Source organism: Panthera pardus, unplaced genomic scaffold, assembly GCF_024362965.1.
Source record: "Panthera pardus isolate Hobbes unplaced genomic scaffold, ASM2436296v1 HiC_scaffold_17, whole genome shotgun sequence".
Taxonomy (NCBI): Eukaryota; Metazoa; Chordata; class Mammalia; order Carnivora; family Felidae; genus Panthera; species Panthera pardus.
The window spans coordinates 107,936,976-107,957,901 of record NW_026526732.1 but is presented as its reverse complement, the minus strand read 5'-3'; the positions used below and the strand labels follow the sequence as shown (position 1 = coordinate 107,957,901).

General features: G+C 45.0%; 2 protein-coding genes across 7 annotated transcripts; both read right to left on the bottom strand.

The window, feature by feature from the left end:
• Window positions 1-423: 423 nt before the first annotated feature.
• ZSCAN23 (zinc finger and SCAN domain containing 23) lies at window positions 424-7,180 on the bottom strand. Of its 4 annotated transcripts, none has more exons than XM_019437114.2 (4): window positions 6,773-7,180; window positions 6,383-6,533; window positions 5,441-6,066; window positions 424-989 (listed from the first exon to the last, which is right to left on the bottom strand). In XM_019437114.2, the coding sequence occupies exons 1-4, from the start codon at window positions 7,178-7,180 to the stop codon at window positions 939-941; spliced, it is 1,236 nt and encodes a 411-aa protein (XP_019292659.2). In that variant the 3' UTR covers window positions 424-938. The 4 variants fall into 4 exon arrangements, with proteins under 4 accessions (XP_019292659.2, XP_019292664.2, XP_019292656.2 ...); XM_019437119.2 differs by lacking the exon at window positions 424-989 and adding an exon at window positions 2,336-2,866; XM_019437111.2 differs by lacking the exon at window positions 424-989 and having other exon boundaries at window positions 2,336-6,066.
• LOC109259463 (zinc finger and SCAN domain-containing protein 23-like) lies at window positions 7,143-19,259 on the bottom strand. Of its 3 annotated transcripts, none has more exons than XM_019437122.2 (4): window positions 19,178-19,259; window positions 18,209-18,685; window positions 17,804-17,945; window positions 7,158-7,256 (listed from the first exon to the last, which is right to left on the bottom strand). In XM_019437122.2, the coding sequence occupies exons 2-4, from the start codon at window positions 18,596-18,598 to the stop codon at window positions 7,192-7,194; spliced, it is 597 nt and encodes a 198-aa protein (XP_019292667.2). In that variant the 5' UTR covers window positions 18,599-18,685; window positions 19,178-19,259; the 3' UTR covers window positions 7,158-7,191. The 3 variants fall into 3 exon arrangements, with proteins under 3 accessions (XP_019292669.2, XP_019292667.2, XP_019292668.2); XM_019437123.2 differs by having other exon boundaries at window positions 18,209-18,663; window positions 19,178-19,238; XM_019437124.2 differs by lacking the exon at window positions 17,804-17,945 and having other exon boundaries at window positions 7,143-7,256.
• Window positions 19,260-20,926: the final 1,667 nt, after the last annotated feature.

Genomic DNA, 20,926 nt, shown 5'->3' with positions numbered 1-20,926 from the left:
CGGTCCCCGCTGTGAATGGCCCCGGGGCAACTGCGGAATGTGGGGCCTGGTCAGCCTGTGTTTGGTACCCTGCGGTGTTAAGAGCGCTCTGGTTGCACAGCCCGTGAACAATGTGCATCAATTATGATAACTTAGGAAACTTGGCACAGTATCTGGACCTCGTTCATCCTAGCTACTTGCTTCAAACGGCTTGCCCTCTGCCTTATTCCCGCGAGGTTGTGATCTGGCGCGCTATATTCCCACGCTTCCTCTGTGTGTTAGAGGTGAACAGCCCTCACTAGTCCATCGATCCTCTACCACGGAAATGCTCCTATGCTTCTGGAACGTCATCTCTCTTGTCTGGTAAGCCATAGTCTCAACAGGCTCATCTTAGGTAACTAGCTATTTTAAGCGTTTTGTTGTTGTTTGTGGGTTTTTTGGGGGGGGGGGAGGGAGGGCTTTTCTGGGTGGGTGTTGTTTTTATAGGCATACCCTCCCCTTCTTACCTAATCCAATAAATGTGTTAACGGGGATTATTTCAAACCAGGCAGATGTGGCTACTTTGGTCTAGGTGGCTACACCTAAACATCCCACAGCCTCCTTCATAGATGCTCTACCTGAGCTTTCATGAGAACATTGTATTCTTTCTGTCTCTTCTTCTTCTATCTCCTCAGCAGGAAAAGTCTTAAGTAGGAAGACCATACATCCTGATTTATGCCTCTTGGCTGGCTGTAATTATTAACAGCAATCCCTTTCATTCTCAGAAGTGTCCTAGGTTGGGCAATACATTATATATAGTTACCTCAAGTCTGACAACCACCGATACGCTAGCTGAAATGCAGATTCCCAGGTCCTGCCCTCACAAACATTCAGCCGGTCTGTGGTAGTGCCCAGGAAACTGCAGTTCAAACAACCCAGGTGATTCTAACACAGGTATATATTCAGAAGCAGTGGCTTCATCATAGAGCTGAGACGTTGGCATGGAAAACTGGGTGTGAGTCCAGAGAGACCTAAAAAAAAGAAATCAGTGATTTACACACTGTGCTTGCCTCCTCTTTGTTACGTAGAGCACCGAGAAGAGTGAGGAGTGAAGAGCAGTGGGACTCTTTCCACTAAGACACATGGACCAACTGAGAGCCTGAGGGCTAATAGGTATTATTTACGGACAAAGCACGTTTCTTGGTAACAACGTCTCTTTTTATTTTTTCCTTCTCTTTGGTCACCACTTGTTGGCCTAATCCAGTTTTAGCGTGTAAGTTTCCCTGCTTCCTTTTTATGTTCTCACATTTCGTTCTTCCCTTTCCTTTTTCCATCCTGTTTTGTTGCTGCTGTTGCTGTTTGCAGAGGCCTAAAAGGTTCTGAGCCTCCAAGTCCAAGTGCCTGTGAAACCTTATATAATTCACAATGATCTTTGTTTGCAGTTTTGTTTTAAACATTTTTAAGATTTTTAACTTTAAAATTTTTAATGTGATTAAAAAATAGATCACTACGAGTGTTTAACCACTTTGGACTTCACTTTTCTCATGCAGGTATGAAATTGGTCAACTCAAAATTTCTTCTTAAAGCTAATATTTTCTCATTTTTTGTTAAGAAACTCCTATAGCACAACAAAATACTTTCAATGATTCCATTATGCTTTAACAAAGTGTTCCGTGACCTCTGCATCTGGCCCCCACCCCTGCACACTCACGGCTCTTGAGCCTGTCTTAGCTGGGCCTTCTTCACCCTGTTTCCTCTATCGGAGATACTTTCCGCTATCTTCCAGCTCCTTCTACAAATAATCTACTTTCCTCTCAACTTTTACGTTCTCTCTCAACTTCTAACTCAACATTTAACCAGTGACACAGATGTATACTGGTACATAGATTTCAAAACTGCTCCTGAGAAGATACTTCATATTTTATAATTTTGACTTTAGATATGCCATTGTTTTAAAATTTTCTCAGAGGTATTTTTTGTCTTATTGGAAAAATGTAAAACAATCTTCCACTATAAATTGTTTTTTAAAGGAAAAATATTGTCAGATAGAGAAAATAGAAGTCATTTTCAAATACAAAATCTGGACAGAGACTTGGTTCTCCTTGAAGATTTGGTTCCTCAAATAAAAATTATAGTGAAGGAGAGTCTTCAGGGCTCTTACCTACAGCTCTAGATAGCTTTCAGTTGCAAAATTCTCAGTCATTTCTTGACATACAGTGTTCACTGTCCTAACAATGCTCAGAGGGGTGCTGTATTATTCCTCAAGAACCAGTAAGGCTTCTTTATATTTTTAGTAATCTCTACACCCAACGTGGGGCTCAAAATCATGACCCTGTGATCAAGAGTCACACACTCTTCTGAGTGAGATAGCCAGGCATCCCTCGAACCAATAAGTCTTTTTAATTGGATTTGAATCAATACTTCTTACACCTTGCTCAGCCATAAAACTGACTAGTCTTTCAGACTGGGGCTTTTCAAAGGCATAAGGAGAGATGGTTACTGGTTTACAGAGCAGCTGAAAGGAGATCAATGCCAGAGACTCGATGGGTTGAGTGAAAAGAGCCAGGGTAGAAAAAGAAAAGAGAAGTGAGGGTAATTCAGAAATGTAAAGGGAGACAACACCTAAGAGCACCCTACCAGGAAGGCTGGAGTAATCACAGGAAAGGCCAGGGCCTACATGCCCCTGTCTAGCGGTTAAGTCAACTAATGACAAATGTGCATCCCAGATAAAAGAATTAGAAGTATTCGTATCAGAAAACAAGGCAAGTTAGTTTGGTGAACTGTCAGTAGTTTTAATCATGTTAACCATCACTGCACTCGAGTGGTATATGCCTCTACAGCACAGATAACATCTTTTCTTTCTTGGCATTTTTATCAGTTATTGAGAAAATTTAGAATTTTTGAAAAGCTGTGAAAACAAAAAAACAAAAACAAGCACAAAACAAACCAAACATTCAATCTTCAATTGCAGCTGTAAAAACAATCCATTAGAACTATATCCTTTAAAATCCTGATCTGTTCATATTTTAAATCTTTTAAGAGCTGATATAATGGAATTATCCAAACATGCTGTTTTGGCATATGCAGAGGTATCTGTGATGCTTACAAACTCAGATTATTAGAGTGTATGTCTCATGTCACTGAATGGAATATATGTTTACTTGAGAAGTTGATTTTATTTCAAACTTAAGTCTACTATATCTTTCTTCACTTTAAAATCTATATGTATTTCCTTTGGAAATGGTTAAACCTCAAGATACAGTAAAATACAATCTTGAGAAAATTTAAGATTTTTGAGAAGACCTACAATTACCCATAAGCGGCGACACTAATGGTTTGAAATGCTGAGAATACCTAACAGAGCCAAATACACGAGACTGAAAGCATCCCCATCACTCTGCATTTCTCTGTAGAAGAATTATGTCCACCTCTAGTTGCCGAAACCCTGTTTGCCAGCTCACGTGGAAGTTGTTAGCTTTTAAAGTTTGATTTGAAGTACATTCGGGAGGAGAATGAAATAATCTGTAACATTTCAAAGTAGTGGTTGTGCATTTACACCAGTGTGTTAAAGTATGGAGCATCAGCAAATGAGATACTGTCCACTTGTAAACAGAGAGGAGGCTGGCTGTTTCTCTAAAGATTGTATTGTTTCATGAACACAGCAAGGGGTTGAAGAGTGTAAATATACACCATCTTTCCGTGGAACAAAGGAAATAAGGTTATATATGTTCACGTTCTCTTGTATTTCCATGAAGAAACACTGAAGATATGTAAGATACTAGAAAAATGGCTACCTATGAGGGAAAAGATAGGCTCCCTTTTTAATGTTGCTTTCATACTTGAATCAGACAAAGAATGAACTATCTTCTTGAAAAGTCCCTCTAAGTAAATTAAAAGTTAAAAAAAAATCATTCACTACAAAAATAAATAAGGGGCACATGAGTGGCTCAGTTGGTAAGCGTCTGACTTCGGCTCAGGTCATGATCTCGTGGTTTGTGGGTTCATGCCCCATGTCGGGCTCTGTGCTGACAGCTCAGAGCCTGGAGCCTGCTTTGGATTCTGTGTCTCCCTCTCTCTCTGCCCCTCCCCTGCTTGTGTTTTGTGTCGGTCTCAAAAATAAATAAACATTAAAAATAAATAAATAAAATGCCCCAAATGAGGGATCAGTGGAAGGAGTCCTTCCTGGAACTCGGCTGTAAACCGAACAGAGCAACATGCACAGACGGGAGGCTTTATTGAGCTGTGCCTCAGTGCCTTCTAAATCCTGGAAGTTCCTTATACTAGTCATTTCTACATGGTGATAAAATGCTTCCAGATGCTTAGAAAGAACACTAGGAATCAGGAGACAGGGTTTCGGCTCCAGCTCGGTGAACCAGCTGAAAGGTCCGCAGTCACTTCCAGCCTCCGTTTCTGTATCATATAAGGGGCACAGAAGTGATCTGTAGGGTCCCTTATGATGTTTCTATCATGGTTAAGTGACCTGCAGTGTATTTGGTACTCCAATCTGGATTGTCATCACCATAGATTCCCATTTCTTTGTGTCCTAGGCTTAGTATAAAGCTTGGTAAACGTTCAATCAGTGTTAAGGGAAAGAAGTTTTTTAAAGCATGACCTTGGTGGTAATTAATAGGTAATGCTGAGAAGCATGGAGCTTATAAAAAACAATGTGGAAGACTGATCATACTTTTCAACTTCTGTATATGTTTGAAATTTTGTATAACTAAGGGTTAAATAAAGAAAGCAAAATCCAAAAATGCTTATAAATCACAGGAAAAATGCAAAGAGGCCTATATTTTCGTAATGAAGATCAGAAGTGAGATACCAGATTTTTAGATAAGTTTCTTGGTCTACACAAATCTGAAATCTCGAGCAACAGTAACACATTGATGTGTCCTCACTTGGGTCCTTGGCTCCTCACTGAAGGCGGAGTCAGTGGAACTCTACAGAGTTCTTAACAGGGAGAAGCCTTCTGTGTATCTATGGGAGGATTTATCTGTCCCCTTTTGTAGGTTAAAAAGCAAATTATCATATCTTATGAGAAAACAATCAAATCGTTTAAGTTGCAAGTTTTACTGCCATTATTTCTAAATTAATTTTTAAATACTCAAACTACTTTTAACATAATTGTGTATTCAGGTAGCATGTAATTTTTTAAAACTTTTTAAAAAAAATTTCTTAGAACTCGGACGAAGGAGTTTTCCTAGAGCACACCTGGAGAACTTTCTGCACAGACAGGTGTGGGACCAGTTGATGAAGTCACAACAGTGTTCACTACTGCAAACACGGATGTCACAGACCCCAGAGAAGCTGACAGATGGACTTAACATATTATGCTTCTCTCAGCATAAAAACACGGACACCCTCCACAGTCTGCACTCCAGAGGACCGAACGATTCTTTTCCTAGGACTCTGCTTCAGGGACAAAGTGAGAGCCTGCCCCACCACCTCCACTAGGGTCCGACACCGGGAGCCTCTGCCCTACCTGCTCCAGGGGGCTAGCGGCACCCACCCCAGGGTGGACCTTCCGATGCTGGACGAGGTTGCAGTGATAAATAAAGTTCTTGCCACAGTCTTCACATTCGTAAGGCCTTTCTCCAGAGTGAATTCGCTGATGCTTAATGAGGACAGAACGTCGGCTGAAGCTCTTCCTGCACTGGCTGCACTGGAAGGGCTTCTCCCCCGTGTGGATCCGGAGGTGATGGAAGAGCCCCGCGTTCTGGCTGAACGCTTTGCCACAGATGCCACACTGGTAGCGCTTCTCCCCGGTGTGGAGTCTCTGGTGCTGGAACAGACCCGAGCGCTGGCTGAAGGCCCGTCCGCACTCATCACACCCGTAGGGCTTCTCCCCGGTGTGTGTCCTCTGGTGCTCGATCAGGATGGAGTTCTGGGTGAAGCTCTTCCCACACTCACCACAGACGTAGGGTCTCTCCGCCGAGGAGCTGGCCCGCTGCCTCTCCCACCTGCCCTCCTGGTCACATGTGTCTGCACACTCAGGCCCCAGAAGAGTGTCACCGTTCAGTTTCTCAGGAACTTCCACAAGACGTTTCTTTTCTTTACAGAGCTCCCTCTTCGGGGCTGACTGCACACTCCAAGCCCCAGCCTCATCCCCTGAAACGAGAAATGGATCACATGAACGTCATGTTTCCAAATGGAAAAGAAAAAAGCAACCAGGAGGGTGGGTGGCAGGGGACGCATAAGCACGGTTCTGTGTACTTCCCCCACCTAGACAAGGATGCCCGGACCTCAGGGAGAAGACACACTGAACTGTAACTGTCAGGGGACTGTCTTCCCCCAACCAGGCCGCAAACCTCCTTGCTGGTCACCGTGTCCCCAGGACCAAGCACAACGCCTGGCACACAGCAGACGCTGAGCAGATGGACGGTGAGGGAGTGAGGGAGGCCTCTGAGGAAGTTCCAGTCCTCACCGATCTCCCGAAGCAGGCACACCTCCCGCGACCTGCACTGATGCGGCCCTTCCAAGGTTGGGGGCTGGCCGCTTGATGAGTCCTGGGCTGCTCCCCGACCTGCCTCCTCCTTCACCAACTCTTCCTGCTCACGGGCACAGGCTGGAACCTGCTGGAAATTAAGGACGGTTAGAAATCAACTGTCAGAGAAGACATCGTAAGGAGGCCTCCTCAGGCCCACTGCACGGGAAAAGAAGGACCAAGAAACTGGCAGGAAGAAACAGGCAGAAGGATGGGGCACCCACAATAGACCACATCAGGCACAAAGAAATCCTCGTCCTCTTCCTCTTGCTGCGCAGAAACCCCACACTCGTTCTTACAGCTACTGACCTCTGTCCTGCCCTCTCCCACCTGCTCTCCCGGCTCGTCCAGCTCCCGCTCCAGATCCTCCAGCACGGTCACGGCCTGCTCCCCGCTCTCCGGGTGGTGCTCCCGCACCCAGGCCTGGAGCTCCTCGGGCAGGATGGTCAGGAACTGCTCCAGCACCAGCAGCTCCAGGATCTGCTCCTTGCTGTGCGTCTCGGGCCGCAGCCACTGGCGGCACAGCTCGCGGAGCCTTCGAAGAGCCTCGCGGGGTCCAGGGGTCTCCTGGTAGCAGAACTGCCTGAAGCGTCTACGGAAGATCTCTCTGCTATGCGGGTGATCTCTCCACGGGCCAGATTCCTGCCCAGAGGCACAATCCCCCTCTTCCTCTTCTACCTTTACTGCCAGACGTCCTTCCTGCATCTCTGGAGTCTGAAGGACGGAGGCTGTGGCCATTTTAGGCTTCACTATTCAGAAAAAGAATCTATCCTTGATGACTCCCTTTGATCTTTTCTTCTGAAAATCCTAAAATCTAAAACATATTTTGCAGAGAAAAAAAACACATTAAAATGTAGAAAATCTTTTCTGCTCGCGGGCACTGGGGTACTTATAGCAAAAGCAGTCACTGTCTAGTGAAGAGCAGAGAATGCATGACTAACAGTAAGGACTTTGCAAATCCTGAGGCAGGTGATACGGGGGAAGGAAAACAGAAACAGAACACGTTCCCCAGAACAGGCCCCCCCCAACCACGGTTTTATTGAAGAAGGGACCATTTTGATCATCCTCAATGAATCAGCTCAAGTAACTCAGAATAAACTGAGTTTCCATTTGAATGGCAAGATCCTGGACGTGGCGTGTCATGCTGAATGGAGGTAAACGAGCATCATGGTGCCAAGTGGTCACAGAGGACACTAAGAGTCAAGGAGAAAAGGGAAACAAAATGGAGAAGGGAGAAGTAAAGATAAAAGGACACAATGAGGAGCCAAAGAAATGTACTGGGGAGCAGAGGCCAAGTCCGTCCAGTCGGGTGAGGTGTGCAGGAAAGAGTTCTGTATTTGGGCTGAGACCCGATCTTCCAGGTACAATCTGTGCGGGCCCATCTTTCTAGGGGATATGAAGATAAAATAAGATCATGGATAAAGAGCACAGGAAGCTGGCAGCTTGGTAAATCCTAAAGTATGATAAATTACTACTATTGTCATTTTTCTTATAAATCTTATTGAAGGAATAAATGAATCCTAGCAATCAAAACACCACGGCAAAAGAATCAGAAAGTAGTCAAGAGATATTAAAATGAAAGAAATATCGGTTCTGATATTTTAGAATTTTTTTTTTTTTAATTTGAGAGAGAGAAAGAGAGAGCGCACGTGTGCACACGGTGGAGGGGCAGAGGACCAGGGAGAATCTTAAGCAGACTCCACACTCAGTACGCAGCCCAATGCAGGGCTCGATCCCACAGCCCTGGGATCGTGACCTGAGCCTACGGAGTTGGACATTCAATCGACTGATCCAAGCCTCTGGTTCTGATATTTTAAAACAGGGGTAGGGTCTGAGCTGTTTCTCGTCCTTTAATTTCCTGGAAATTGTTTATCTTTGAGACCTTGAGGATGGACAGTGGACAGCAATGCGTAAAATAAAATCAGTGCTCATAAAGACACAAATGTCTATGACCACATAAAGCTTATGAAAGAATCTAAACCAGAATAGTAATTAAGGAAAGCAATTTTCTGAAAGAATATTATGTAGCCTAGTGATTTCAAAGGATCATTTTTGGGCAGAGGCTTTCAAACTTTTTTGACCAGGACCCGCAGTAAGAGGTATTTTATACTGAGACCCAGAACACATATATGCACGTGTGTGTACATGAATGTATATGAGACACGCACACACATAACTGAAATAATAACTTCACAAAAACTAAGCACCCTTATTTATGTGATACGTATTATTCTTTTTCTAAATCCTGGTTGTTGTTTTTAAACCCCAAAACAAAAAACCCTGGTCACAGCCCACATGGACTTCATGATCCACATGAGTCATGACCTATAGCTTTAAAAAGTTGCCAAATTTAAGTAAAATTATTATAATTCATTGTAAATATAACCCAACACTGTTCTTAGGTATTGGGATCCATCACAAAATAAAAAGAAAAACTAAGGAGAGGGTATTTAATTACAACCGAACATGGATCACTTACGAGTACAAGAGAAGTTAAATCTGCATCGCCAGTATTAGGCATACTTATCAGGAAGAGAAAGACTACCAGGGCAGGGAAGCATCGTTCTGGGTAACCTGCAAATATTATCCTTTCCACAAATTCCTAACATTTCTGGCTTCACTAACTTTTATAGTCACCACTCCAGGAGAAGTGGAGAGAGTTTTTTCCTCCAAAGGCAGGATCCCTGAGCTCATATTCCCTCCCCAGCTTTGCCTGGCACTGACTCACCATCACTTTGAGTACCACGTTATCTTTTTCTGTCCAAACCTCTCACACACCACCCATGCATCTAGCCAACATTTACTTAGAGCCTGCCATATTCCAGGTTCCGTTCTATGCACTAGAGATAAGCTGCAAAAAAAACAAAGTTCCTACTTCCATGGGATTTACATTCTAATAACAATATCAGTAACAGCTGACGTATATTGTTTTTGAGGTACCGAGCATTGTACTAGACGCTTTACATATATTACCTCATTTCATCCTCAAACAACCTCAAGTAAGCTTTTGTTATTATGGAGGCACAAAGACTTTAAATCTTCGTGAAACAGGTTTCACAGGCCTAGGTGGGGAAGCCGCCTTTTAAACCCCACAAATCTAACTTCAGAATTCAGTCTTGAGCACTACACCACTCGTTCTCCTCTACGTGGGAAGGAAGATGGAAGGGGCCAACAGGGACAGACGGTAATATGCCAAATAGCAGCAAACGCTACAGAGAAAATTCAAGGTAAAGGAGATGGGGAGAAAGGTCTCCATTTCATGTGGGGCATCAGGGAAGGCCTTGCGGATAAGGTAACGTCTGAGCAGAGACTCGAGAAGTGAGTGGCGGTCACAGGACTCCCTGGAGAAGGATGGTTCCATGCAAAGGGAACCGAGTCCTTGGAGGCCGGAGCACGGCTGCGTTCTTCAAGCAACAACCAGTTGAACAATGTGGTGACAGCAGAGAGAGCAAAGGGTACAGTGACAGAGTCAGGTCGGGAGATTATGAAACGCCACGTGAGGGCTCTGCCTTCTAGTCTAAGACATGTGGAAAGCCATTGAGGTTTACAGTGGGGTGGGGGGTGGCGATGAAATGTTACTTACACTTGATATGAAAGTATAACCAGCTGCCGTGATAACAGACTATGGGAAAAGTGGAAGCAGAGACAGAAGCTATCTAGTCTTTGCGGGAGCGATGATTGTGGCTGCAAGCGTGGTCTGCAGGGTCTCTTCTACGGTGTGGAAGTTTGGGGTGCAAGTATCAAACAGGTAAGTGAAGGACATGCGCTCTGATGTCACTCAGTTAACCGAACACAGGTTCAAAGGATTAAACGGCTACTCATGCCCTCTTGTTTTGTCAATCTTCTAGGCCCTGAAAAAGGTCTCTTTCCTATTTGCTGCCCGTCTGCTTTGGCTTTAAGTCAAAGATTTTCTATTCACAGAAAATGCAGCTGAAGCTTTGAGCTCTGCTCATAGAACGTCATCTCCGCTCTGTGGTGTTTCACATTTTTACTCAGTTTCACGAAGATCGATTTCCCTCTCTTCTCTGGATAGGCTCCCTTTCGCTTTCCTCCCGATTTCACTTCTGTCTGGTGGCCTCACACCGGCACATCTTTGCTGCTTTTTGAACCCAGTGCTGCCCTCCTGCTCACAAACATACAGCTATTAATCTCACTTAGGTTCACCACCCCATTGTACACACCTTCCTTGACTTACCGTGGGGCTACGTCCTGATGAACCCACCATGAGTTGAAAATATCATAGGCTGAAAATGCAGAGTCCACCTAACCGACCACACATCACAGCTTAGCCTCACTTACCGTAAACATGAGCCTACAGCGGGGCAAAATCACCTAACACAAATCCTGTTTTGTTGTTAAGTGCTGAAAATCTCATGTACCTTAGGGAATATTGTCCTGACAGTGAAAAACAGAATGGTTATAAATGTATCCGTTATTTCTCACGAGCAACTCGAGAAAGATCAAACTCATAATTCGAAGTAGTATGAACGTGTACCACCCTTTGTAGGGGACCATCGGTACATGCCAGGTAGAGAGTTAGCATAATAATCTCTCACACTTAAAAGAACCACATCTGCATTTTAAAGCCGGTTTCTCCTAGAGTCTCGGCAAGCTTGACACTCCCAAATCTACCACTGCCCTCAGGAAGGAATGCTCTTTACCAAAGAAATACATGCTGCTGAAGATCAAGCAGCATGCAACCAAGTATGTTTTTATCATAACGTACCCCCTGACATCACCATCTAAGGCCCCCCACCACTTACTGGATGCAGCCACAGACTCTCCCCGCTGAGGTCACCATCTAAGGCCTCCGACTACTTACTGTACGCACTCCCAAACCCTCCCCCCTGATATCACCATCTAAGGCCCCCGAAACACTCAAGCTCGGCTCAAGACCAGTCAGGTCTCTAGCTTCAACTGTTGGGCCCCTCTTGTTTTCCCACATTCCACATGCAAAACCTGCCCGCTCCACTCGGGCTTCTCTTCTCACTGTTCTTTAGTCAGGCTTTCCTCATCCCTGCTCCATATCCGTGGTCTTGCCAGCTGCACTTGTTCCAACCCTACCCAACCTCTGCACCTTGATTTGAATCTCACATCCTTTGAGGTCTTCCTCATGCATTCCAGCCCACCCTCTTCCTCCTTCCAGCTCTTCTATCATTTTGCCCCCAGTCTCTATCTTGCAGTTAGCTCTCACATTAAACCAAAATCCCAGAAGTACAGAATAGCCAATTCCTTCATCAAGCTCTACTCCCCAGAAGTAGACACCGTTAAAGATTAGACTGTATCAGGGGTGCCTGGGGGGCTCAGTCGGTTGAGCGTCCGACTTTGGCTCAAGTCACGATCTTGCGGTTTGTGGGTTCAGGCCCCGCGTCGGGCTCTGTGCTGCCAGCTCAGAGCCTGGAGCCCGCTTCGGATTCTGTGTCTCCCTCTCTCTCTGCCCCTCCCCTGCTCATGCTCTGTCTCTGTCTCAAAAATAAATAGAAACATTAAAAAAAAATTTAAAAAGATTAGAATGTATCTTTTCGTCGTCTGTGCATCTTTAATGTGTGCACGCACACAGACACACACACACACACACACACACACACACACACAACCTTTCCTATTCATCTGCAATAAGTAGAAAGTGGTATAAGGTAGCAGATTTAGTTATGAATTCTGACTAACAATGTGATCTTGAGCAAGTTACTTGACTGGTTTTTCTGATCCTCAATCTCGTGTACAAAATGAGGACAGTTCCTTTGCAAAGTTGTCAAGAGTATTACAGGAGACAATGCATACAAAATGGTTCGGCACAAAACCTGGCACACAATAAACTTCCACCTTTTAAAGAAATACTGTACAATTTTTGGCTTCAGGTGGCTTAATCAATACCTGCTACCTACCCTTGGGGCCAAGACTGTAAGGTTTCCTTCCTATTGCCCAAAGCACAGCAAGGGTAAGTGGGCGGGGAAGCACGTGTTAACACACCACTAAAGTAGCTGTTTCACCAACCTTGCAAACATACTCTGGAAGACATCCATGTGTTCAGATAACACTTTTCTCTACTTTTAAATCCTAACCGGAAGCCCAGGACTCCTGAGGCCTGAAAGTGAGGAGGACCAGATTCAAACGAGATAAGTAACCCCTGGGCTGTGGCCGTGAAGCTAATATAGAGAAGAGAACAGAGTCAGCACAGCAGGTTTAAGAAAACGGCCTGGATCTGAACCCTGACTACACCCCTTACCAGCTGGTATGAGTTCGGTCGAGTCAGTGGGCCTCACTTTCCTTCTCGATGTTAGAAAAGGGGGCAGGAGAGGGCTGGTCCGTACTCGGAGCCCACCTACATACGTTACTACCTGGGAAGTGCTTTGAACAACGCCTGCCCAGAACGTACTACCTGCTGCTGAAATATTCGCTTAACAAACATAAGCAAATCGCGAGCGCCCCCGTGGGTGGTGAACCAGACCCCGAGAGGCCGAGAGGAACGCTCCTCCGTCGGCGCCTGTCCCCTCATCCTACTATGGGGACGGAGACGGCCCGAGGCGCCCGAGCTCGGGTCCGGCCAGGACGCCCCCGCCTCCCGCACCCGGCCCGGTGACAGAGCTCACACACCGGCGCGGCCCGACTCCGAAGCTCACCGAGCATCCGCGGGAGGAGAGGCCACCCCGCCAGGCCCCACCGCCTCCCCGTCCTTGACAACCACAGCCCGCACAGTGACCGGCTACAAAGGCCGGAAGTGCGTCACGCGTGCCAGCTCCGGGACGGCGTTCCGGCCGCTTTCCTTCTAGCAAGCCCGGAGGTCTCACGCCTCTATGGTCGCCCCGCCGAATCGGCTCCACAGGTGGAGCGAGGCGCTGGGAGGTGTATTCTGCCCCGCGGGGGCAATGGGACAACAGCCAACATAGTGTTTAGCCCATATTAACTTATTCATTCTGCATTGCAACCCTGTAAGTTAGATAGTTATCCCCATTTAACAGATGAGGAAACTCACGCACGTTCCCTCTGCATTTATTGCCATTCCTGCAAAGAAATCATTTTTGTGCACTTTACTTAATTGCACGAGATATTTCAGGTTCACTTTATATATTACCTGCCCTGGACCTAGAATCCACCATTGTTCCATAAGGCATGAAGCTCTGGTTCCTTTCAGTGGAGAATGGTATACAGAAACCAGCGGATAAGCCATGGGTAGTAGGATATATCATTGCTTCTAGGCCATATCATTGAGTGTATATATAATTTTTTTTATTCAGGATTTTATCTCATTTTTTAATACAATTTTTAAAGTTTATTTATTTTGAGAGAGAGAGGGAGCAGGGGAGGGGCAGAGAGAGAGTCCCAAGCAGGCACGGAATTCAATGTGGGGCTCCATCTCACAAACGGTGAGCTGAAATCAAGAGCTGGCTGCTTAAGCGACTGAGCCACCCAGATGCCCGGAAAGTTACACATGATTTTTGACTGCACAGGGGTCAGAACGCCAATCCCTGCCTTGTTCAAGGGTCAGCTATATACTCATGCCCCATTTTCATTAGTTTTAATTTATCCTGTCCTTCCTTCCTCTTTCCTTCCTTCTCTCCTCTCCTTTCTCTTGCAAAAATAACCACCTGCCTTCTTTACCTCCATAAATTATATTATATACACTCTTTTATACCTTGCTTTATCACTTATTAAAAAACCTGGAAATTATTCTAAATTTGTTCATTCAAATATTCTTTTTTTTTTTTTTTCTTTTTTTACAGTGGCATAGTACTCCATCGTGTGGCTTTTTCAACTAGTCTTTGAGGGATGGGTATTTGGATTGTTTCCAATATTTTAACAAACAATGCTGCAATGATCAATGATCAATGAAGAAACAGAAAAGAGAAGTGAGGAGAGAGAAAGGGAGGTGTCTTTGTAAGGGCTGTATTACTTTGCACTCTGAGAGTGCCTCTTTTCACATAGCCTCCCAGACTGTATGTTCTTAAACATTCAAATTTTGTTAATATGACAGGTCATTAGGTATTTCTTATGCAATCATAACCCCAATGATTAAATCCTTGTTAAAAATGGATCCATAGTATATTATGAATAATAGAAAAAGTTAAAGATAACAGAAACAAAGATATTCCATGCTCATTAACTGCAAGAACCAATATTGTTAAAACATGCACACTACCCAATGCAATCTACTGATTAAATGCAATCTCTAACAAAATACTAAAAACATTTTTCACAGAACTAGAACAAATAATACTAAAATTTGTATGGAACCACAAGACCTTGAATAATCAAAGCAATCTTGAAAAAGAACAAAGCTGGAGGTATTACAATCCAGATTTCAAGATATACTATAAAGCTGTCATAATCAGAACAGTGTGGTACTGGCACAAAAACAGACACACTGATCAATGGAACAGAATGGAAAACCCACATATAAACCCACACGTATGTGGTCAAATAATCTTCAACAAAGGAGTTAAGAATATCCAATGGGGTAAAAGACAGTCTCTTCAATGAATGGTGCTTGGAAAACTGAATAGCTACATGCAAAAGAATGGAACTGGACCACTTTCTTACACCATACACAAAAATAAACTAACAGATTAAAGACCTAAATGTGAGACCTAAAACCATAAAACTCCTAGGAGAAAACATAGGCAGTAATTTCTTTGACATTGACCGGAGAATCATTTTTCTGGATATGTCTCCTCTGGCAAGGGAAACAAAAGCAAAATTAAACTATTTAGACTACACCAAAATAAACAGCTTTTGCACAGCAAAGGAAAGCATCAACAAAATAACAAGGCAATCTACCGAATGGGAGAAGATATTTGCAAATGATATATCCAATAAAGGGTTAACATACAAAATATATAAGGAATTTCTATAACTCAGCACCAAAAAGGCCCAAATAATCCGATTAAAAAATGGGCACAGGACCTGAATAGACACTTTTCCATGGAAGACATTCAGATGGCTAACAGACACGTGAAAAGATGCTCAACATCACAAATCATCAGGAAAATGCGAATCAAAACCACAGTATCACTTCACACCTGTCAGAATGGCTAAAATAAAAAAGACAAGAAATCAAGAAATAACAAGTGTTGATGAGGATGTGGAGAAAGAGGAATCCTGTACGCTACCGGTGGGCATGTAAATTGGTACCACCACTATGGAACACAGTATGGAGGTTCCTCAAAAAAAAAATTAATAGAATTGCCACATGATCAAACAGAAGGCCTTCCCACGTTCATCGGGTTTCTCTCCAGTGTGGATTCTGTGATGTCTGTTCAGGTCAGAACTTCCACTAAAGACTTTCCCACATTCATCACATTCCTAGGGTTTTTCTCCTATATGAACTCGCTCATGTTTGGTGAGGTTTGAACTCACTGAAAACCCTCCCACAGTCAGTGTGCTGGTTTAAGGAACGGCATCTCCAATGAGCGAGTCCTGTGCTGTTACTGAAGGTTTTACCACGTTCGCTCCTCATAAGCTTCCTCCCCAGTGTGATTTCTCTGACATCTAAGAAGGACTGAGTCTTGACTGAAACTTTTCCCACACTGATCACACTAATATCGTTTTTCACCCATGTGAATCAGGGGGCACTTAAAATAAAGCTTTGTTTTGACTGAAGGCTCTCCCACACTCTTCACATTGAAAGGGCTTTTCCCCCGTGTGGATTCTCTGACATCCAAGAAGACTGATGCTGCGCATGAAGCTTTTCCCACACTGATCACATCTGTGTGGCTCTCCTTCCTCTGAATTTCCTTGATGCCTGCCAGACCTGTCCTTGCATTCATGAAGGTCTCCAAGATGGGTCCCCTGGAAACTGGTCCTGCCTCTGCAGATTCCACAGAGTATCATCTTCTGTTGATTCCATTCCTTTGGACACTTCCTGCCTCCCAGCCAATGTCCCAGCCTTGGGCTTGGTCTCACTATCTAAACTAGGGCATGGATTGTTCCAATGTCACTTTCTTTCCAAACTTTTTGTTATGGAAAATTTTAAACATCTATAAAAGTAAACAAAATGGAAATGTCACCTGTTTGAGCTGATGGTCTATTACACCCCAAGAGACCATTTTTCTCTTTTGTGGTCATGTTCCCCCAACAATCAATAAATATGTCCTCAGCTCAGTTAAGGAAGGCAAGTACTAGAGAGGAAAGGTGAAAGTGATACTTACCAAGGTAGGACAGAGAACAGAATTTACCAAAGGGCACAGATTATTAAAATGTTTGTTAAAAGTCTAAGTTTATAGGAGGTGCCTGGGTGGCTCTGTTGGTTAAGCATCAGACTCTTCACTTCAACTCATGATCTCGTGGTTTGTGGGATCAAGCCCCGAGTCAGGCTCTGCACTAACAGCACAGAGACTGCTTGGGATTTTCTGTCTGTTCCTCCCCAGCTTGTGCTTGCTCTCTCTCTCTCAAAATACATAAATAAACTTAAGAAAAAAGTCTAAGTGTATAAAGAGCACTTTAAACTGCAATCAAATTCAATTATAGCAGAAAGGCAAACGTGTATTCGTTCTATTGCTTGGAAAGAAAACTTCCTCTTAATCTTCCCCCAAATAGGGCACTTCTTGAAGATTCAGTGTAAACTGACAATTCCCTTATATTAACTAAGATATGGAAAAACAGTTTTACTGAAATTTGGCCCGAGGGAGATAAATGTCCCACCAAACTCATTAAGATGAAGATTCTACCTCAACTCAAAGGAAATACCGGAAAAGGTCTGATTTCTTGGCTGTTCTGGTCACTTTATCCCTATTTTCTGGAGATTGTGAAGGGGATCAGGACGTAAAAAGGGGATCAGGAAACTTTGTTAGTGGGAAGCACATCTGACATGCTGTGTATGAAGTTCTTCCTGACATGGAGAGAATGTGGGAGGGAAAAAGGGTTGAAAGTAGACTGGAGATGCAGGGGAAGGTATGGGCATGAAAACAGGAGGGAATTTAATGTGGAAGAAGATAGGAGCAGTGCAGTCAAAGTGAAAGGTTTAAAAGGTGGCTCTATCCTAACGGGTAGAGAAAACTTAAAAAGACAGGATAGGGCAAGACACTGAGAAGGCCTCTGTAAAGATCATAATGGAGAGATAATATAAGAAGCCACTGAATGAGGTGATAATTCCACGTTTCAATGAAAAGCACAGATGGGTATGTTAAAGTAAGTAAGTAAATAAGTAAATAAAAATCTTTTGCTTAAAAGGTCAAGAATACCGGTTATACTTTGCAAACAGAGAGGCAGATGAGCCAGGGAGGATTTTGGGCGAAATCATGCACGGCCATCAGTCTTCTTGGATACTACTCCTGATTAAACTGTAAAGAATGGCTGTGATTGGCCAAGCGGGAGCCCAGCTACCCTGATCCACCTTTCCAGACAGATCCTCCTCTTTCTCCTCACCTCTCTCTAGGGAATGGGGCTCCAGGGTCATGCTGGACGGGGTCTCCACGTGCTGGAGCTGATCACATGGTGACTGGCAGCCCGCTCCCAGGGATGTCACTTCCTCCCAGAGCACTTCCTGTCCATCTGCTTGGAATGTGCCCTGGGGACAATTAGGGACCACGGGGCTTGGGAAGAAAGTGCCCTGAGAACTAGATGTAAAACCTTGGGAAGTACTTCCCATGGAGCCAGGACAGGGAGAAAGGACTCAACAGGCTTAGAAGGAGAGATGAGGCAGGAAAAGGAACAGACAGAAACAATGATGCAGGACAGGGACGGAAGCTCATGGCTGCCCTCACAGCTCTCCTACTGACCTAACCGGTAAATGCTGCGCTTTGTCACCACAGAACATGCCTCTCTTCCCACCTGCTCTCCGGGCTCGTCCAGCAACCGCTCCAGATCCTCCAACACGGTCACCGCCTGCTCCCCGCTCTCCGGGTGCTGTCCCCGCACCCAGGCCTGGGGCTCGGCGGGCAGGATGGTCAGGAACTGCTCCAGCACCAGCAGCTGCAGGATCTGCTCCTTGCTGTGCGTTTCTGGGCTCAGCCACTGGCGGCACAGCTGGCGGAGCCGGCGCAGCGCCTCGCGGGGTCCAGGCGTCTCCTGGTAACGGAAGAGCCTGAAGCGCTGGTGGAAGATCTGATTGGACTGGCTGTTCAGCTGCAAGTCAGTTTCTTGTACGTAAAAGTGATCTTCCTCCACCTTTACCATCGCAGGTCCTTCCTGTTGTCCTTCTTGGATAAGATCTGTAGCCATTTTCTCTCAGCTGGGGGCGAGGGGAGGGGTCCGCGAAGACGGCTCTCTGCTGCAAGGAGATTCCCCTTCACAAAATGTAGGAAAGTGCTAAGATGAAAAATTGCCACCAGTTAAAAAGCAAAATCTACAATTTAATCTACGTTAAAGGCTGCCCAGAGGACAGAAAAGATTTTTGAAGTTTGGCTAACAATGATTGATGTAGATGATTGGAGGAGTTGACATTCTTGGTAATGGATTTTTTTTTTTCTAATGGAAATTTCTGACTATTTTCGAAATTAAGGGAATAATCCTTTTCCTACCAGTCTTTCCTGTGCTCACTCTACTCCAATTAAACCCTTTTCAATTTTATTAATTTTTTTTCAAGTTTATTTATTTTTCTTGAGAAAGAGGGAGAGCACACACAAGTTGGGGAGGGAAAGGGGAGAGGGAATCCCAAGCAGGCTCGGCCTGCTTTGCAAACAGCACAGAGCCGGATGCGGGGCTCCCCTCTGACACTCCGGACAGCCCTGGGGACGGGAGCCGCCGGGGCGGGCCCTCGTGGGTCACCAGGAGACCCGTCTCCTGCATGCGGGGTCTTACCCTCGGCGCGGCGGGTCCGGAGCTAAGTCGGTGAGCTTGGGCTCACTCACCCGGAAGCCCAGAAACCCCACTTCCGGCCGGCCTATAACCCGGAAGTGCGCCGTGCCGCTCTAGGAGTTCTCGTCTCTGTGGCTCCCGCCGGCCGGAAACCGCTGCGTTTTGTCCCAGGTGGTCTCGCGTGGCCTGGGAATTGGCAGAACCAGGGCTCTGCCGGGTCAACACCTGGCTGGCTGGTCCAGAAATGACCGTCAGTCTGGAGATACTGATTTTGTTCTTCTTCCACTCCCCCCCCCGCCCCCCCCACGGTTTTCCTCTTCCTCTCTCCACCTCTGCCATCCCGAAGTCTACACTTCCCCTTGTCCCTTTCCGCATTTTCCTCCCGGCTCGTGTGATCATATATGCAGACACATGTTCATGTGCAATTACAGACGGGCACTGTGGGGTTTAACCGGTCGGTTAGTTTTGTGCTATGGATTGTGGGGGAGCAAGAATACCTGTTGCCCTAAAGATCCTTCTAGCCCAAAAAGAATCAAATTGACGGATTGAAGGGAGAACATCAAATTTAATAGTATACGTGAGGGGAAGCCACACAGACATGAAATTGCCAAGACTGGCAAAATGAGGCACATATGTCATTCTCAACTAAAGAGAAGGGATCGGAGTCTGAGACTCCAAGGGAAGGAATGCAGTTCACCAGATGAAAAAGAGTTAAGTGTCTGGTAAACAAACGTTTTCACGACCGCTCAGAAACAATGGGAAATAGAGGAGGACCCTGATCAAAGAAGCCTTGCCAGGTTCCTCTCTGTCCACCATGCCTACTTCATACCATAGTGTGGTTGTCCATGGTTACCGCTCTTCCTGGAGCAGCTCTTCTACCTAAATTCTTTTTAGGTAATTGTGGGGGCGGTAAAGAGCTTTTCCAGAATCTGCTGGGTTTCTATTGCTTTTTAACTCAAAATAGCCTTCACACCTAGGAGGCCCATCTTGGGACAGCCTGCCCTTGGTCCCTACAGGACCCAGTTACTAAATCTCTGTGTACCTCATTTCCTTATCTGTAAAATAAGAATAACAGTACACATATCAGGCAGTTATCATGTGTAAAGAGCCCCTACAGCCAGATAGATCCAAGTCATCTGGAATAATTTTTAAGCATTATTTTTAATGGTCTTAAGGCATTTATTTTAATAGCTAATTTACTATCAATAGCATACTAAAATATATTTCTTTTTGTTTTGACGTTTCTTTATTTCTAAAGAGAAATAAAGCGTGCAGGAAAGGGGCAGAGAGAGGGAGAGAGAGAATCTCAAGCAGGCTTCCCACGGTCAATGCAGAGCTCAACTCAGGGCTCGATCCCACAACTGTGAGATCACAACCCCAGCTGATATCAAGGCTTGGACACTTAACTAACGGAGCCACCCAGGATCCCCCTAAAAAATATTTCTGTTTGTTGTTGTTATAAGGAACAAGTCTGCAATATTTGTTCTTTTTTTTTTAATTGTTTAAATGTTTATTTATTTTGAGAGACAGAGAGAGACAGAGCACAAGTGGGGAAGGAGCAGAGAGAGAGGAAGACACAGAATCCGAAGCGGGCTCCAGGCTCTGAGCTGTCAGCACAGAGCCTGACTCCAGGCTCAAACTCATGAACCACGAGATCATGACCTGAGCCGAAGTTGGCTCTTAACCAACTGAGCCACCCAGGTGCCCCTGCAGCATTTATTCTTACGCATGCCCTCCTCACAGATGATTTTA

Excerpts from the sequence above, each read along its gene's own strand:
- ZSCAN23 (XM_019437111.2), bottom strand. The coding sequence starts at position 7,180 with ATGGCCACAGCCTCCGTCCTTCAGACTCCAGAGATGCAGGAAGGACGT. Across the intron at positions 6,534-6,772 it reads TGGACGAGCCGGGAGAGCAG|CAGGTTCCAGCCTGTGCCCG; the intron begins GTGGGAGAGGGC and ends CTTAATTTCCAG. Across the intron at positions 6,067-6,382 it reads GTGCCTGCTTCGGGAGATCG|GGGATGAGGCTGGGGCTTGG; the intron begins GTGAGGACTGGA and ends TTCTCGTTTCAG.
- LOC109259463 (XM_019437122.2), bottom strand. The coding sequence starts at position 18,598 with ATGGCTACAGATCTTATCCAAGAAGGACAACAGGAAGGACCTGCGATG. Across the intron at positions 17,946-18,208 it reads TGGACGAGCCCGGAGAGCAG|GGCACATTCCAAGCAGATGG; the intron begins GTGGGAAGAGAG and ends AATTGTCCCCAG. Across the intron at positions 7,257-17,803 it reads GCCCCATTCCCTAGAGAGAG|ATTTTAGGATTTTCAGAAGA; the intron begins GTGAGGAGAAAG and ends AATATGTTTTAG.